Genomic DNA, 18,292 nt, shown 5'->3' on the forward strand with positions numbered 1-18,292 from the left:
ATCCGATATGGGTTTTCCTAGTTACCTTCTACAATTTATTGTTAAACTTCATGAAGGAAATTATGCCAGGATCCGCTGGGGATCCCAGGGCCAATTGACTCAGAAGATTCCGGTAAACAGGGGAGTGAGACAGGGGTGTGTGATGGCTCCAACCTTGTTCTCCCTCTTCATTAATGGGGTGGTAGACCATTTGAGGGAGGACCAGGCTGATGCCCCCATCCTTGCCGGTGAGAAAACACCTACTCTCCTCTTTGCCGATGATACTCTTCTCATGTCTAAATCCCCTATGGGTTTGCAGAAACTGCTTGATCGATTTTGCAGTTTTTGTAAAGAAAGAGGGTTGACAATAAATACTTCAAAAACAAAGTTGATGGTGTTATCCTCGAAAAAGCAACATAGGAAGGTTAACCTCTTGTTGAATGGCACCGCGCTGGAGGTGGTACAAGAATTTGATTACCTAGGAGTAAGACTTTGTAACAATTTGAGTTGGTCTGCCCATATTACTAAAATGGTTTTAAACCTCAAAAGGGTGGCAGGAGTAATTCTTAAAAATCAGCGACGTTCTATTAGCAGACCCATAGCCCCTACCCTGGCAGTTTATGAAGGGAAAGCACTGGCTGCGGCAGTCTATGGTTCAGAACTTTGGGGTGCGGAAAATACAAAAGCTTTAACAGTGGCGGAAAATAAGTTTATTAGAGACATGGTTTCGCTACCTTTATTGTCCCCCTTGAAACCCTTATTTTTAGACCTGGGCAAAAAATCGATAGCTGATCTGGTGCAAATTCGCCCCTTGTTATTTTGGGTTCGTCTCAGAAGGACCCCAAGAACTCTCTAATTATGCCATGGTTTTGGATGAGTTGATTGGTCTGAATGTAGCCAACAAAATCAAATGGTTGAACAATCTAAAGAGGCTCGTGAAATCTATAGGTTTGGAGGAGAGTTGGATTTCTCAAATGCCACCCCCAAAAACAATTGTTAAAAAATTATATTGGGATTGGGTTGTAGCAAAAGATCTTAGGAACCCAAATTGGGGCCATTTAACCATTCAGATACGGTATTTTACCTCTTAACACATTCAAAGAAGGTTGGAAGGGATATAGTGGAACAGGGGTTAAATGTCCAGGCTGTCCCTGCCCGAAAGAATCATTAGGCCACTTCCTATTTGCATGTGTAGCCTACAAAAAACAAAGAGATAGGTGGTTGAAACCGGTTTGTAGGAATTTAGGGGTGAGGGAACATAGGTTGAAACCGGTTTGTAGGAATTTAGGGGTGAGGGAACATAGATTAGCCATGCGTATTTTCCAAACAAATGTAATTTCAATGCATATGATTTGTGGGGTGGCTAAATATGTGGCGAATGCTTGGTTCATCAGGTCAAAATTTTTGCCCACTGTCTGAAATTATTTTTATGTTAAATTTTGTTCATTGCTGGAATTTTTTTTATGTATAGCTTATTTTGGATATTGTGTGTTGTACTTTTATGAAACTTGTTTCGAATAAAGTAATTTCAATAATTTATGTGCATGGTAACCTTACTCCATCACAGCAACATACAACTTGAAGCCCTGGTACATGAAATCTACCCTTGTGCTGTACTACCACTGTACAAGCACTCGTTCTCTCTTCTCTTTTCTCTGTCAACATTTCTCCTCCTTCTGGGTATCTTTCCGTTCCATTGCTCTCCTCAAATACTAACTAGCTCTGTCTTTGTCGCATATTTATTTATTTGCCCCTACACCGACACTTACCTTGCTGTTTCATTCTCTATCTCTGACCTCAGTACTTCTATATACATTATACTGATTTCACACACTGTCCACACAGTTTATGATATATGCCCCTTGCCACAAATTCAGTCTGAACTCAGAATATTTCTTAAACAACGAGGGGTTGGGCAATATCTACGCCCAAACCACAGCATCACTCAGCGCAAACACAGCATCACTCAGCGCAAACACAGCATCACTCAGCGCAAACACAGCATCACTCAGCGCAAACACAGCATCACTCAGCGCAAACACAGCATCACTCAGCGCAAACACAGCATCACTCAGCGCAACCACAGCATCACTCAGCGCAACCACAGCATCACTCAGCGCAACCGCAGCATCACTCAGCGCAACCGCAGCATCACTCAGCGCAACCGCAGCATCACTCAGCGCAACCGCAGCATCACTCAGCGCAACCGCAGCATCACTCAGCGCAACCGCAGCATCACTCAGCGCAACCGCAGCATCACTCAGCGCAACCGCAGCATCACTCAGCGCAACCGCAGCATCACTCAGCGCAACCGCAGCATCACTCAGCGCAACCGCAGCATCACTCAGCGCAACCGCAGCATCACTCAGCGCAACCGCAGCATCACTCAGCGCAACCGCAGCATCACTCAGCGCAACCGCAGCATCACTCAGCGCAACCGCAGCATCACTCAGCGCAAACACAGCATCACTCAGCGCAAACACAGCATCACTCAGCGCAAACACAGCATCACTCAGCGCAAACACAGCATCACTCAGCGCAAACACAGCATCACTCAGCGCAAACACAGCATCACTCAGCGCAAACACAGCATCACTCAGCGCAAACACAGCATCACTCAGCGCAAACACAGCATCACTCCGCGCAAACACAGCATCCCTCCGCGCAAACGCAGCATCCCTCCGCGCAACCGCAGCATCACTCCGCGCAACCGCAGCATCACTCAGCGCAACCGCAGCATCACTCAGCGCAACCGCAGCATCACTCAGCGCAACCGCAGCATCACTCAGCGCAACCGCAGCATCACTCAGCGCAACCACAGCATCACTCAGCGCAACCACAGCACCACTCAGCGCAACCACAGCACCACTCAGCGCAACCACAGCACCACTCAGCGCAACCACAGCACCACTCAGCGCAACCACAGCACCACTCAGCGCAACCACAGCACCACTCAGCGCAACCACAGCACCACTCAGCGCAACCACAGCACCACTCAGCGCAACCACAGCACCACTCAGCGCAACCACAGCACCACTCAGCGCAACCACAGCACCACTCAGCGCAACCACAGCACCACTCAGCGCAACCACAGCACCACTCAGCGCAACCACAGCACCACTCAGCGCAACCACAGCACCACTCAGCGCAACCACAGCACCACTCAGCGCAACCACAGCATCACTGGTTCAAATATGTTCTCTCAATGTTTCAAGCTTTATTACAAATGTCACAAAAAGATGTTAATATTTCACTTCTGTTCTTGGATTTTCGTCACAATAAAATACACTGAACATGATCTTCACAAAAGTTATTTACAAAAGTTTAAGCTATTGCCATTATAAATTACAATAACTTATTTAAGAATTAAATATTTAAAAAAATTAAAAGCCATTGTTATTTGTAATAGCAATACATGTAAGTCACTTAAATACAACACATATTGCATTACAAATGCTATAGGTTTCACATTTGCGAAAGTTATAACTATTGGCATTGTAAATGACAAAGCTATTATTTTCGCTATTTTCAAAACCAACACATACATAAAATATTTGTCATTTACAATACCAATAGCTCAAACGTTCCTAATGCGAGACCTATTGCATTGCAAATGCTTGTTTTTTCTTGCCTCTGTTGCCTGGTTGTACTTGTTTTTCTTGCCTCTGTTTCCTGTTTGTGCTGGTTTTTCTTGCCTCTGTTCCCTTATTGTGCTTGCTTTTCTTGCATTCTGCCCCCTCATTGTGCTGGTTTTTCTTGCCTCTGTTCCCTGATTGTGCTAGTTTTTCTTGCCTCTGTTCCCTGATTGTGCTCGCTTTTCTTGCCTCTGCCCCCCTGATTGTGCACGTTTTTCTTGCCTCTGCCCCTCTGATTGCGCTCGTTTTTCTTGCCTCTGCCCCCCTGATTGTGCTGCCCCCTGATTGTGCTTGTTTTTTCTTGCCGTTGTTCCCTGATTGTGCCCTGGAACAACCTCCCTACCAACCTACGGCAGACCCAAGACCTACTCGCCTTCAGAGGACTCCTCATGACCTGGCTCTTCGAGCAGTAGCAGCACCCCCTTCCCTCAGCGCCTTGAGACCCTCATAAGTGAGTAGCGCGCTCAACAAGTACTCTGATTGATTGAGGCTCTCCAGACCCCTGCAGGCACTGCTGGCCGCCGGCATAGCTCCTACTACATGCACGACTAGCCAGACACCCTGCCACTGGCTTTACTCCACCCCCACCACGTGGACCTGCCTATTTACTACAGAGTTCCTCGGGCTAGGCCAACCCGTTCTCACTCACACCGCCTTGCCGTTTAGTGCTAAAAGCAGCGTGCCTCTGCTGTGGCATTTGCCGAACCCCGTTGTGGAGAGCGGTGGGTAGTGTATGAATGTATTACGGACGCAGGCTTATTTTGGGTGGAAAAGTTATCCCCAGTATTTTTTTCCCAGGTTTATATTCACTCCATCTTGACATCGAGCTGCACTAGATGCAGCGTGTTTCTTACCCGTGTCTGCTCCCCTAGCCTAGTCTCACTGCACCAGCATCGTTGGCCTTCTTCTGCACTCTTACTGTTAGTCCGCACCCCCAGTTTCTTTAGGCTGATTGTTTTCACCAGCCCCCCTCTCAATTCTCTCTCCCCACCTCAATGTTCCCCTTTTGTGCGAGGCAGCCCTTCTCGGGGGATTGAGACCTGGCGAGCTCAGTTTCAATCATGGCATGTGTAACCGAAAATTTCACAATTTAAGGGTCGATATATTGATTAATTCAATGGTCTGTGTAATGCATGTTTTGTGCAACTCTTAAAAAAAGTAAACATTTGGTATCTAATCCCTTTGTTGATGCTTAGCAGTCAGTCAGTAATATCTTTATTTCGGTCAATTTGAGCTTAAAAGTACAACTAAAATTACATACAATTCATTTACTTTTAAAATCGATTGCAAAAAAATGGAGCAAGGGTGGATACATAAAATAAACATTGTTGGGTAAAACCTACACGGGTATGGCCTATCACAAATATGTAGTATAATCTATTCGAGTAGTTCCGCATGTGAAAGAATATAATCATGTAAAACAGTTGATTGGTCTTAGCTGGAGACAGTTCTGACAATACAAAGTGCAGATATAAAACAAATAAAACTAGGTTTAGAAGATCAGCACCTCACTTCACTTACTTTAGAGCTAGCGTGTGTGTGTGTGTGCGCGTGTGGCTCTGTGTGCGTGTGTGTGTAAAGGCATGGATATCACGGCAAGAAGCAGGGCCACCTTCCAGGTCAAACATTTCAAATCCGCTTGAAATGGGCTCAAAAGGTGCCTTCATCAATTGCGCAAAAACAACATTAAGATGCCAGGTAGGAGGACGACGCCGAATGGGGGGGGGGAACATCCTGAATGGTCCTTTGAAGAACTGTCGAATAACTCTGGAAGAGTAGAGAGAAGACCCATCCTGCCGGAAACGAGAGATTGCTGCTAGGAATACCTTCAAAGTGGAGTGGGAAAGTCCTGATTGAGCCAACTGCAGAAAGAACGGCAGAAGCTGAGCAGGAGAGGAGTGCACCGGATGGATGTTGGCAGAGGCACACCAGTGACAGAACCTTTTCCACTTTAGCTTGTAAGTCTTTATTGTGGACGGAGCTCCTCGCATTGGCAAGAACGTCTCTACATGCTGGTGAAATATTCAAGTGGGCAAATTCAATGTGCTCAGGTTCCAGGCCGATAATTTGAGAGAGGAGGGGTCCGGATGACAGACCTGACCCTTGTCCATTGTGAGGATATCCGCTCGAGGACGAAGGAGAATGGGTTCGCACTGTGAAAGAAGCAGCAGCTCCGAGAACCATGCTTGTCTAGGCCATCTGGGAGCGATCAGGAGAATGTGGCACGGCTGTCTTCGTATTTTCCACAACACACGAGGAACCAGCGGAATCGGCGGAAAAGCGTAGGCAAATAGATGGCACCAGTCCATCAAAAGGGCATTCCCGCATGACCCATGATGGGGAAGCCAACTTGCATAAGACGGGCATTTCCGGTTCACAGGGCTCGCAAACAGATCCATGTTCGGGCGACCCCACAACCGAAAGATGAAGTCCAGAGTTGGCTGATGCAACTCCCACTCGTGGGTCGAGGACGTGGACCTGCTGAGGGAGTCCGCTAGGATGTTGGAGATGCCTGGTAGGTGAACCGCTGTCAGGGTTATGTGGTGACGGAGCGCCCAGTCCCAGATGCTCTGTGCCAGCTGAGAAAGGAGCGGTGACCTGTTGCCGCCCTGTATGTTCACATAGTGCATACTGGTGGTATTGTCTGTTTGAATGAGCACCGATTCTCCCTGGAGCAGAAGATGGAAAGACTTGAGCGCCAGGAAAATGGCCATGTGTTCCAGTCTGTTGATGTGCCAGGAACGTTGAGACAGGGTCCACTTGTCCTTTATGGATAGCCTCTGAAGATGTGCGCCCCAGCCTTCCAGGGAGGCATCCGTGGTAAGAATGAGCTCCGGAGCGACGGTTAGGAAAGAAGTACCGGAAGCGATGTTTGATGGTTGAGCCCACGATAAGAGAGCCGACCTCATCCGAGCGGTCACCAGAACCAGATCGTTGAAAGAACCGATGACCTGACGCCACTGCTTGTCCAATTCCTCCTGAATTGGGCGACTCTTGAGCCTGCAATTTGGGATCAGGGAAATGCAGGAGGACGCCATCCAGAGAAAGGATTTCAATACACGAACTGAAACGGACCCTATTGAACCGATGAGAGCCACTAGGCGTAAAATCCGCAGCTGACGCTAGTTAGACACGAATGCCTTCGCAAGCGAAGTATTCAGAGTGGCGCCTAGAAAAGTCCTGCAGGGAGCTGGATCGACCTGAGACTTCTCGGTGTTGATGGACAGACCGAGAGAGTGGAATAGAGTCTGACAGAATTGAGTGTCCAGAGACACCTGGTGACGAGATTGCGACTTGATGAGACAGTCGTCCAGGTAGGGAAAGATTTGAACACCCTTCAAACGTAGATATGCCACCACCGGAGCCAAGACTTTCGTGAAGACGCGAAGGGGAGAGCGAAGGCCGAAAAGCAGAACCTTGAATTGAAAGTCTCTGCGCACCACCCGAAAGCTTTAGTACTTCCAGTGTTTTGGAAATATCGGCACGTGGAAATAAGCGTCCTGGAGATCGATGGTGGTCAAGAACTCGTCCTTCGAGAGAAGGCGGAGAATTTCCACGAGCGTGAGCATTCAGAAGGATTGGCACTTCAGGTACTTGTTTAAGGCTCGCAAGTCGAGGATCGGACGCCATTCGCCGGACTTCTTGAGAACGAAGAAAAAACGGGAATAGAATCCCATCCACTTCTGAGACTTGGGAACCACTTCGATGGCACCTTTCTGAATCATGAGTCGAATCTGTTGGAAAAGCTCCTTGAGCTGTGCCGGAGGTGGACCAGATGGAGGAGTGTTTGGAGGGAATTTGACAAACTCCAAAGCATGGCCCTTTGATACAATGTCCAGCACCCAACGGTCTGAGGTGATTGGAGACCAATTGGAAAAGAAGAGGGAGATTCGACCTCCAACTTTGAGCAGGGAAGGCAAGTCATTGCTTCTTAGAAGGGGAGCGTCTGTAGGAAGATTTTCCTCTGTAGGATTTTGAAGACTGCTGTCGATAGGACTCCTGCGGCTGAGAGGAATACCTCTGATTTCCTTGGCCGTAGGAGCGGTACTAGTTGGATCCACCGCGAAAAGAAGAGGAGGCGCCGCATCCCCCACGAAAGGCTGTTTGCGGAACTGCAAAGTGCCCAGGGCACGAGCCGTCTCGGTGTCCTTTTTTATGGTCTGAAGTGTGCCGTCCACATGCTGGCCAAAGAGCGATTCGCCGTCATAGGGCATGTTGAGGATCTTCGCCTGAACCTCCTGGCGAAAAGAGGTGGAACGAAGCTAGCCTGACGTCGCAAATCGGCCACCCCCACAAGCTGACAAAAACCAGTGCATGCAATGTCCACACTGATGACGTCGACGCAGCCGCCGCCGACTCGCTAGCACATCAGAGAGGTAGAGACGGCAGATTTCGTCGTCGGAGCGACCGTCGACGGTCCCATCGACGATTTTGCACGTTTTGTAAGGGAAACATGCGTAGAAGGAGCCGTGGACGCCCGAGAGTCAGATCTCGAGGGCGCAGGCGTAGCAGGAAGAGGAGAAGACACAGCAGAAGCCTTCTGGAATTCAAGTTTCTTCTTCTTCAGGAATGGAGATGGCATATCCTGCACACTGCTACGTTTTGAGGTGGCTCTAGACCCAAATGACGCAAGGCTTTCTGCATCAGAAAGAGGTGAAGCCTTCTCCTTCAACCTCTGCAACCAAAGGAGGAGACGCCCCTCCCTGTCCTTAAGGGTCTTGGTGGAGAAAGTCCTGCAAATTTTACATTTGCCTACCTCATGCTCTGGATAGAGGCAATAAATACACTTCTTGTGAGGGTCCTCAGAGAAGAGTCGCAACTTCCCACAAGAAGCACATGGACGAAACAAAAACTTCTTACTTGAAGACATCTCAGAAAACAGAAGAAATCAGCAAGGAAGTTGAAAACTGAGCAGCGCTCAGGGAGACTCCCTTCACACGACGTGCGGTAGAAAATCGGAGGGCCTGAGCCTCTGAGAAGAAGGTTCTAGAGGGGTGCTTGCGCCTGATTGGTTGTAGTTTGGACTAACATAATGACTTGGATATGTAAGGAAGGTGTTTTTTTCTTCTAATGTATTCCTATGTGTTATTGCTATCCTTGGTACTTATAAGTATTTATGGTTTTAGAATGTATATAATTAGGTTTCTATATACATATATTGTTGGTTTTTGCTAATTTATTTACCGTGGGGCTCCCACTTCGACGACGGGGAATATTCAAGCATGTGAATCTATGAAAGACACCCAAATACTGGAGAATCTTAGCAATTATTTATTTGGATTTGAATTCTTACAATGCAAAGTAAGTTGGTGCATTGAAATGTTAAGTGATTTTTTAAATCCAGTTTCCTTTGTGAGGAGAAAAACAAGGAATACTGCTTTAGTGTGGCTTTGCCGCCTAATTGACGGGCAGAATTAAAAAATACCTAATTTCTCCTAGTTTGAGAAGTATATCATGAAGTATGACAATAATTGATGACAAATGCATATTCATTATGGCAGTAATGACTGGAACAATTAACTTGTCACAGAATTGAGAATACTACCGAGCTGGTTGGCTCAACTGTTAACATAAGAGGAGTGAAAGAAGTGGTGAAACTTTTGCACTGAGACAACATGGTTAAAGATGGCAGTGGAAGGTCCAGATTGAGATGGTGATTTAACTAGAACAAGTCCATAGAGCAAGTAGTTACCAGCCAAAAAGGGCAAAGGTATGGTAATGGATGGAGAAAGAAAGATTAAGTCATGACTTTGCACCACACAATCCAGGAGGTATGCCTCTTGATTTGATGTCCTTAATGAAGAATGTGATATTTGCTGGCCTACCATCCCATACATTGGAATATCCGGAAAAAAGAAAGTACTTGGGAGTGAAAATTAATTAGAGCAAAGAAAAGGGACATTAAATGGAAGGGGTACTGGGGATGTAACAGAGTTCAAGCAGCATGGACTTGGGAACTAACAGATACAGTAGCCAGTTTTCTGTTATGATATGGCATGTGGCTCGTGCTCCAAACATGTTGGAATCCCAAACTGACCTTTATAAATCATTATTTGTAGAATGACTGCAGGTAAGGGTGAAGTTACTTGAAGCAAAACAAGAACGGTAATAAAAGTTACATTTCATCGACCAGGAGGCTGAAAGCAAGCACTGGTTTACCTAATAACGGCAAACATGGCAGAGACCTGCAAATTAATTGAGAAGAATACATTTAAGACCCACAGATTACGTACCCTTTGTCCTTGGCATGCACGTCAGCCCCATGGTGCAGTAAATATTCAACAACAGAGATACGGTTATAACCTGCTGCAAAATGCAAAGGCGTTGAATGGCGTCCCTCCAGGTCTCTACAATTTACATTTTGAGGGCTGCAAAGCTGCTATTGGACAACACAATCAAAAAAGAGAAGAGAAAGAAAGAAGGTCATTTTTTCTCACAGTAAAGTATAGAATCTGATCCATACTGCAGGACATCTTAACCCATGAGAAATATTACATCAAAGGATAGCGAACAGTAATAGTCTGACTGCAACATGCATGTTAAATGACACTCACTGTACAGGGCCCCATTATGTAATGCTTTGGCAAATAGATACAATATTTTGGAGCAGGTCCCTTTTTTCTATTCTAATGGGCCTTCGAACTTTGGTTTGCGCCAGTGTGTGACCACTTAAAGTGAGCTGGAACGGTTTCACTGCATTTCAATTTTGGAAGGAGCTATATCAGCCGCAGGAAAAGAGGTCTTTTGGTCTTCCTAACATTTCACTTGGATGTAATGTTGCTTTTAGAGAACCCTATTGGACAGGTGCTAATTGAAGTATTGGTACTTGTGTTTTGATTTTCAGAGAGATTTGCTTTCATATAGGCTGCTTTCTCTTTTCTCACTCTGGTGGCAAAGCACAATAATTTCCTTAATCATATGATAATGGTTTAACTTGAATTACAGAGTACAGTTGTTCCTCGAAGTATAGTACTGTGACTGAGCACAGATACTGGGGAAGACCGCAATCCAAACTGAATGGAAACAAGAGTCGGCTAGGAGGACATGTCCGTCACACCACCAACCAGCCTTTCTGGCTAGATGGCAGACTTTACCAAAGCTGGGAGCCTACAATTAAGAAAACAAGCATTTACAATGCAACGGTCTCGCCTTTGCAAAAGTTAGAGCTATTGGCATTGTAAATGACATTTTTATTTATGTGTTGGTTTTGAAAACAGATAAATGGCACTGTCATTTACAATGCCAATAGCTTAATCTCTCGCAAATGCGAGACCTATTGCATTTGCACACAGAGAGCCACACACACACACAGAGCCACACAAACACACACACACACACACAGAGCCACACACAGAGCCACACACAGAGCGACACAGCTCTCTGAAGGCGCAGCAATGTCACAATACGCAAATTAAAAAATTTCAGCTATTTGTGGTTGTTTTACACCTCTATATGTTCAAGACTTTGTACAGCAGAGGTCGCCTGAATCAAAACCAAGAGAAATCGCAATGAGCGGAGATCCCGAGGTAATCTCTCCAACTTCGCAGTGCAAGGGCGCACCCTCAGTTGAGTTTGCTTTCCGCATTCCCATGAGAAAGCGGAGGATGAAGTCTGGCACTGTACATTTTTTTGCTGTACAACGGCCTATGAAAACCCCATTCCCGTGTTGTTACTGTGGTGAATACTCCATGAGTGCGCATGTGTTTTATTGCTCTCTCTATGCTGCTTACCCCCCTCAAATGCCCAACCTGCATTACTTTCCCTCCACCGGATTCCCTTCCCCGCCCCTTCCATTCCTCTGTTGCTCACCCTAGCCCTCCCGGTTCTGGAAGGAATATGCTACTTACCAGTATACATCTGTTCTTAGCATGTAGGGATGCTGACATTCATATCTGTGCATAGATCGCCGCCTAGTGTTGGGTCTGGATGATTGCACTTTGTTGTCCTGGAAGAGTCTTCGAAGTATCACGAGATAGGTGGCTCCTCCCTCGGACTACAGTGCGCATGGGCATCCTCTCCATCCTTAGATTTTTTCGCTATTGTGGCAGAGATGGAGTATAGTACAGTAAGCAATGTCCATGCAAAGAGTGAATGCTACAGCTGCGACAGGCACCGTGAAGGTTGGTGGGCGATATGAATGTCAGCACCCTATATGCCAAGAACAGATGTGTAAGTAGCATATTCCGTTCGAGGCATGTGGGCTGCTGAATTCATATCTGTGCATAGAATGTATAGCAGTATCTCCCCTAGCGGTGGCCGCCTGTGTCAGCTGCAGCAGTCTGAAAAAGAGTCTTGAGAACAGCCTGTCCTACAGCAGCTTGCTGTTTGGAATGTACATCTACACAATAGTGTTTGGTAAATGTATGTATGGTTGACCATGTGGCAGCTCTACAAATTTCGTGTAAAGGAATATTCCCTAAAAAAGCCATGGATGCCCCTAGTTTGCGTGTAGAATGCGCTCTAGGGGGAACTGTTAAGGTGCGTTTTGCCTTTAAATAACATATCTGAATGCACTTAACGATCCATCTGGCTATACCTGATTTTGAAATAGGGTTGCCTTTGTGTTGCGGTCAGAAAGCAACAAACAACTGTTTTGTCTTTCGAAATGCCTTAGTTCTATCTATATAGTATACCAGAGCTCTCTTGACATCTAGAGTATGCAAGGCCCTTTCAGCTACTGTCTGTGGATTTTGAAGGAACACTGGCAGTTCTACTGTTTGATTTATATGAAAATGGGATATCACTTTTGGCATGAATTTAGGGTTTGTTCTGAGAACTACTCTATTTGCATGTACTTGAATGAATGGCTCTTGAATAGTTAGGGCTTGCAGCTCACTAACTCTTTTAAGTGAAGTAATGGCAATAAGGAAATCCACCTTCCAAGTAAGAAATAGTAGTTCGCATGAGTGTAATGGTTCAAAAGGTGGTCCCATAAGTCTGGTTAAAACGATGTTTAGATTCCAGACTGGTGAAGGTGGGTGTTTTGGTGGAATTACTCGTTTGAGTCCTTCCATAAATGCTTTAATTGCTGGCACTCTAAACAGTGAAAGGTGTTGCTTGTTTTGGAGATATGCTGCTAACGCAGCTAAATGTATCCTGATGGATGAGTAGGCTAAATTGCAACGTTGTAGGTGCAACAGATAGCAAATTATGTTTTGTGTAGAAGCATCTAATGGGTTTATGTCGTTACTGCAGTAAATGACAAAACGTTTCCACTTCGCTGTATAACATGTCCTGGTAGTGGGTCTTCTTGCCTCTTTGATAATATGCATGCAGTCTGGAGGCAAGTTGAGGTATCCAAACTCTAGGATCTCAGGAGCCAGATCGCCAGGTTCAGCTGTTGCGGGTCTGGGTGTTGGATTTCGCAATGGTTCTGAGTTAGAAGACTGGGTGTGAGTCACAGTCTTTGATGAGGCACCACTGACAGTTCTAGGAACGTTGTGTACCATGGTTGCCTTGCCCACGTGGGAGCAACCTGGATTAGCGTCAGCGAATGTTGGCGCATTTTGCGTGCAACTAGCAGTATTAATGGAGCTGGGGGAAAAGCGGACGCAAATTTGCCTGACCAGTTCATCCACATCGCATTGCCCTGCGACTGCGGATGTGGGAACCTGGCGGCAAAGTACTGGCATTTTGCGTTTTCCCTTGTGGCAAACATAATCTCCCATTCGTGCATCTGTTGACTGTGCCTGCTGAGCAGGTCGGCTATTTGATTGTCCTTGCCTGGGAGGTGTTCTGCCATGAGAAACATGTTCTTCTGAATGGCCCATTTCCACACGCTTTGCGCCAGGTGCGACAGCTGTGGGGAGTGTGTTCCTCCCTGCTTTTGAATATAATACATAGCTGTCATGTTGTCCGTCCGGATCAACACAGTCTTGTTGCATAAGTGTTTCTTGAACACTTTTAGGGCTAGAAAGATCGCCATCAACTCTAGAAGGTTGATGTGCATCTTTTTCTGTTGTATAGTCCATAGTCCCTGGATTGTGTAATGCAGGACATGGGCTCCCCAGCCTAGCAGGGATGCGTCCGCTGTTAACACTATTTGTGGGATAGGCTCCTGGAATAGCCGACCTTTGCAAAGGTTTTGTGGATTCCACCAATGCAGAAAGTTGTATGCCCGACTGGTCACCAACACTAGGTCCTTTAATTGTCCCTGAGCCTGGTTCCACTGCCTTGCTAGGCACTCCTGTAGCGGACGCAAGTGTAGTCTGGCATGAGGGACTATGAATATGCACGAGGCCATCATGCCTATTAGTTGCATAAACACTCGAGCTGGCAATGAGTGTTGTGGTCTGAACCTTTGGATTAACATTTGCATTCCGTTGATCCGTGCTGCGTTGGGATATGCCTTTGCTACTAGTGTATCTATTGTCGCTCCCAGGTACTGTTGGACGTGGGAGGGCTGTAGGTGTGACTTTGGGTAGTTTAGCGAGAAGCCTAGACTGTGCAGGAGATGAATGGTCTTTGACATGTGGCTGGCACATTGCTGGGCTGATAGCGCGTGTATTAGCCAATCGTCCAGATATGGGTACACATGAATGTGTTGTCTCCTGAGATGTGCCGCCACTGTTGCTAGGCATTTGGTGAACACCCGTGGAGCTGTTGTTACACCGAATGGTAGGACTTTGAAATGGTAGTGTTGTCCTTGAATAGTAAACCTCAGATACTTTCTGTGAGCAGGGTGTATTGGTATATAGAAGTATGCGTCTGAGGTCTAGAGTTGCTAGGAAGTCTCCCTGACGCAGCAATGGTAAGACTTGTTGCAGAGTGAGCATGTGGAAATGCTCTGATAAAATGTACAGTTTGAGGGGCCTGAGGTCCAATATTGGTCTGAGAGAACCATCCTTTTTTGGAATGAGGAAGTATAGTGAGTATACTCCCGTTCCTTGATGTTGGAGTGGGAGTGGTTCTATGGCCCCCTTTTGCAGCATACTGATGACCTCTTGCTGCAGTAATGTTATATGTTCCTGTGACATTGGACGGTGTACGGGTGGTATGTCGGGTGGTGTTGATGTGAGTTCTAGGCAATAGCCATGTTGGATAATTTGCCTGACCCACTTGTCTGTAGTGATGTTTAACCAGACTGGCAGGAATTGTTGTAGTCTTCCCCCGACCGGTGTTATATGGTCTGGGGGTAGTGCCAAGAAGTCACTGTTTGGTGTTAGTGGAGGATCTATTGGCATTGCCTCCACGACCTCTGCCCTTGTTTTTATTTCCTCTGTATCCACCCCGGTTTGTGTTATTATTGTATGTGGATTGCGTATTAGTTTTGTATGCGGAGGATTGCTGCGATGTGTTACCTCGCGCTCCTCCTCTATAAGTGGAGCGACGAAAGTAGCCTCTGTGTTGTTGGGACTGAAGAGCTCCCATGGACTTTGCAGTCTCAGTATCCTTTTTCATTTTGTCCAGAATTGAGCCAACTGCTGGACCAAACAAAAAATCTGGATTTTAGGCTGGTTAAGAATTGTGGCCTGTACTTCATTCTTAAATCCAGATATGCGAAGCCATGCGTGCCTCCTAAGCAGTACGCTTGTGTTGATAGATCTGGCAGCTGTATCTGCCGCGTCTAGAGCACACTTAATGGAGGCATTGGTGATGAGCTTTCCCTCCTGTATAAGTTCATCTGCCTGCTCCTTGTAAGGCTCAGGTAAGTGTTGGAGAAGTCCCTCTAAACTATCATAGTGTGCCCTGTCATATCTGGCCAGCAAAGCCTGAGTATTGGCTATTCTCCATGAGTTTGCTGCTTGAGCTGCTACTCTCTTGCCTGATGCTTCTAAAATTTTGGACTCCTTGTCAGGAGGAGGAGCTTTTCCAGTAGTTTGTGAATTAGCACGCTTTCGTGCGTTGGATACCACTAATGAGTCTAAAGGTAGTTGTCCCCTAATGTAAGTAGGGTCTACTGGTGCAGCCCTATACTTCTTCTCTCTTCTTGGGTTGATGACACGTGCCCTAGCAGTGTCCTTGAATATGTAATTTGCGTGCTTTAGGACGCCCTTTAACATGGGGTGTGTTGTCACACTTTTTTCTGATGTAGCCAGCGTATCAAATAGAAAATCTTCTTCTATAGCATCTGAATGCATGTCTACATTATGGTAGCTTGCTGCTCTATCTATTAAGGAGTTAAAAGCCACTGTGTCTTCTGTGGGTGATGGCTTAGCTGGGTATACAGTAGGGTCTGTAATGGGTAGAGCCCCTTCAGTGTCTGGCTCACCCCCCACACCATGGTTGTGAATTGGGGTCTATATATAGGTTTTGTGGATATCCGAAACCCACATCTGCATCCTGATCTTCATCTGGGTTCTGGTCAGAGCGTGCAGGTGAGTATGGGGCATATGGAGTAGTAGGCATTGCTTGAGAGATAGGTTGGAAAAGAAAAGGAGAGGTTGCACAGTCCCTTTTCTTTTTGAGAGGAATTCTAGAAAAGTCTTCAGCAGGCACTGGTCTTTTCTTCTTTGTATAAACAGTCACTTTCCCAGTATTTGGGTCAATATATAGCTTGGAATGATCTTCTGTGGAGGGGTCTGGATGGATGATCTCCTCTTCCACAGTCTTTTCCCTTGGCGCCGTTGTTTTAGGTGTGACCTTCTTCGGTTCGATGCCTTTAATTGGTTCGACCGCTTTTGGTGCCTGTATCAGTTTTGAGGCTTTCCGACAGGTTTAGTCGGTCCGATGTCTTTTACAGGTTTCAACACTTTTTTCGGACCGAGCGGTTACATCGGTTCGGTAACTTCTTTCGGCCTTAGAGGTGTCCTCGGAGCCTGCGGCTTTGGCTCGATGCCCTTCTTCGGATCGATGGGCTTCGGCTCGAGCGGTTTGGTCTGGTCTACCTTAGGTTTCGGTTCGACGACCGCCTTGGGCATAGCCCTATTGCCTTTGTCGACAGGCTTCTTTCCCTTTTCGGCAGTCGAACTCGATTTGATCGATTCGGCGGCCTTTGGCTTCGAAGGTTTTTCTGGAATGGTGGCCTTCGGGTCGGCGCCCTTTGGCTTGATCACCTTCGGTTCGACGACGTTCGGTCCGAAGACTGTCGTGTTGATGAGTTTCGGTTTCGATGGAATTACGTGTCTCAGAAGGCTCTTTTTGGATGTTCTTAGCCGGGCGGTATGGCGGGGCTATAGAACCAGTTTTTAGATCTTGGCTAAGGCCTGTTGGCGATGCCTCGACCGGAGTCTCTGATATAGGTGTAGTGTCTATATGGGGCAGTGTACTCCCGGTTTGCCCCTCGTTGTCATCCGAGTCTTCGATAGATGATTTGTTCTTCTTCGTCGATATAATATTCAGATTCGTGCTCGGAGTATAGATCTTCCTCTTGATCCGAGTCTTCGGCGTCAACTAGTTCTTCCTCATTGTCTAAGATATTCTCCGGCTCTGGTGCCGACCTCTGCATTTCTTGCCTCGCCGCCCGCCGATTCCGGATCGTCTTTTTGGACCGGAACTGGGCACAAGCTAGACAATTATCTTCATTATGATCTGGAGATAAACATTTGTTGCATACAGGATGCTTATCTGTGTGCGGGCACTTTGAGTTGCACTGCTGGCAGTATTTGAATGGACTTCGTTCCATCGACCGTCGGTCCACGTGGCGTCGAGAAGGCCTAACGGCCCAATTCGACGACCGGAGTGCAAACAAATGTTGAAGAAAGTTTTCGGTACCGATCGAAAACAATACCGACGAAACCGAAGGCCTTTTGGCCTTTTAGAAAAGTTTATTTCGATTCCAAACTTGGAGTGCTGGAAGGTACATACGAACCCAATGGCGGAAAAAAACAATCTAAGGATGGAGAGGATGCCCATGCGCACTGTAGTCCGAGGGAGGAGCCACCTATTTCGTGATACTTCGAAGACTCTTCCAGGACAACAATGTGCAATCATCCGGACCCAACACTAGGCGGCGATCTATGCACAGATATGAATTCAGCAGCCCACATGCCTCGAACACATTTTCATTTCATTATTGGATGGCACCCAGGGAGCTGTGAGTACGCACCTGGTGCTGAAGGAGGTGCACCGCAATGCCGCCGACCCCCGCTGTATTCTGGCGGACAGGAGTGGCTGCTGTGAGCTGCGGTCTATTCCTGACACCTTGGCCAGCCGATTGGGACAAAATAGGACATCAGTCTTTGGGAAACTCCGGCTCGTGATGACGGGACCCGAGAGCGGCAGAGTTTCCTCAAGATGGCGATGCGGGCTCTCGACGTCGCCGGATGAGAGCTTTAATCTGCGGCATGCCTCCAGTTTAACCCACGGGTAAGCCGGGGCGACTGGAGGTAGACTGTCCTTTCAGTGGAGATCGGTAGAGAGCTGAGAGAAGGACTCTGCAAGATTTCCACACACTCATAGTAGGAATCCACACTTTCACACATCATGCAATTTCCTCACATATGGTTGCCAATGCCTGATATAGTCATGGCGACCCAACACCATTTTTCCAGGTCCGGGCTTTCATTTAACAATTCCATGCAGTGTTGACTTACATGAATGAACTGGCTTGTCTAAAAACAATATTGTATACTACAACAAACATGATGTACTCCTAAAGCTCAGTGATTTGGCAACTACAGACACAGAATTTGCCAAATTACCAAGAATATTTCTCTAATGAAAGCAATATCATGGCCTTTGCAGAGTCAGTGCCTAGATGTTCCCAGTTCATAGTTCTCAAGCTTCCCCGGTTCATG

At 46.7% G+C, this 18,292-nt stretch overlaps 1 protein-coding gene across 5 annotated transcripts in view; it reads right to left on the reverse strand.

The window, feature by feature from the left end:
- Positions 1–18,292, reverse strand: part of LOC144818631 (poly [ADP-ribose] polymerase tankyrase-1) — a 682,266-nt gene that overhangs the window by 294,402 nt on the left and 369,572 nt on the right. For 3 of the 5 annotated variants that reach the window (XM_078676238.1, XM_078676236.1, XM_078676234.1), the window contains one exon: positions 9,848–9,993. In XM_078676238.1, the coding sequence (XP_078532364.1) occupies positions 9,848–9,993 (146 nt within the window). The remainder of the gene's footprint in view (positions 1–9,847; positions 9,994–18,292) is intronic. The other 2 variants (XM_078676237.1, XM_078676235.1) reach the window with 1 other exon arrangement.

This window comes from Lissotriton helveticus, chromosome 2_1 (genome assembly GCF_964261635.1).
Source record: "Lissotriton helveticus chromosome 2_1, aLisHel1.1, whole genome shotgun sequence".
Lineage (NCBI taxonomy): Eukaryota > Metazoa > Chordata > Amphibia > Caudata > Salamandridae > Lissotriton > Lissotriton helveticus.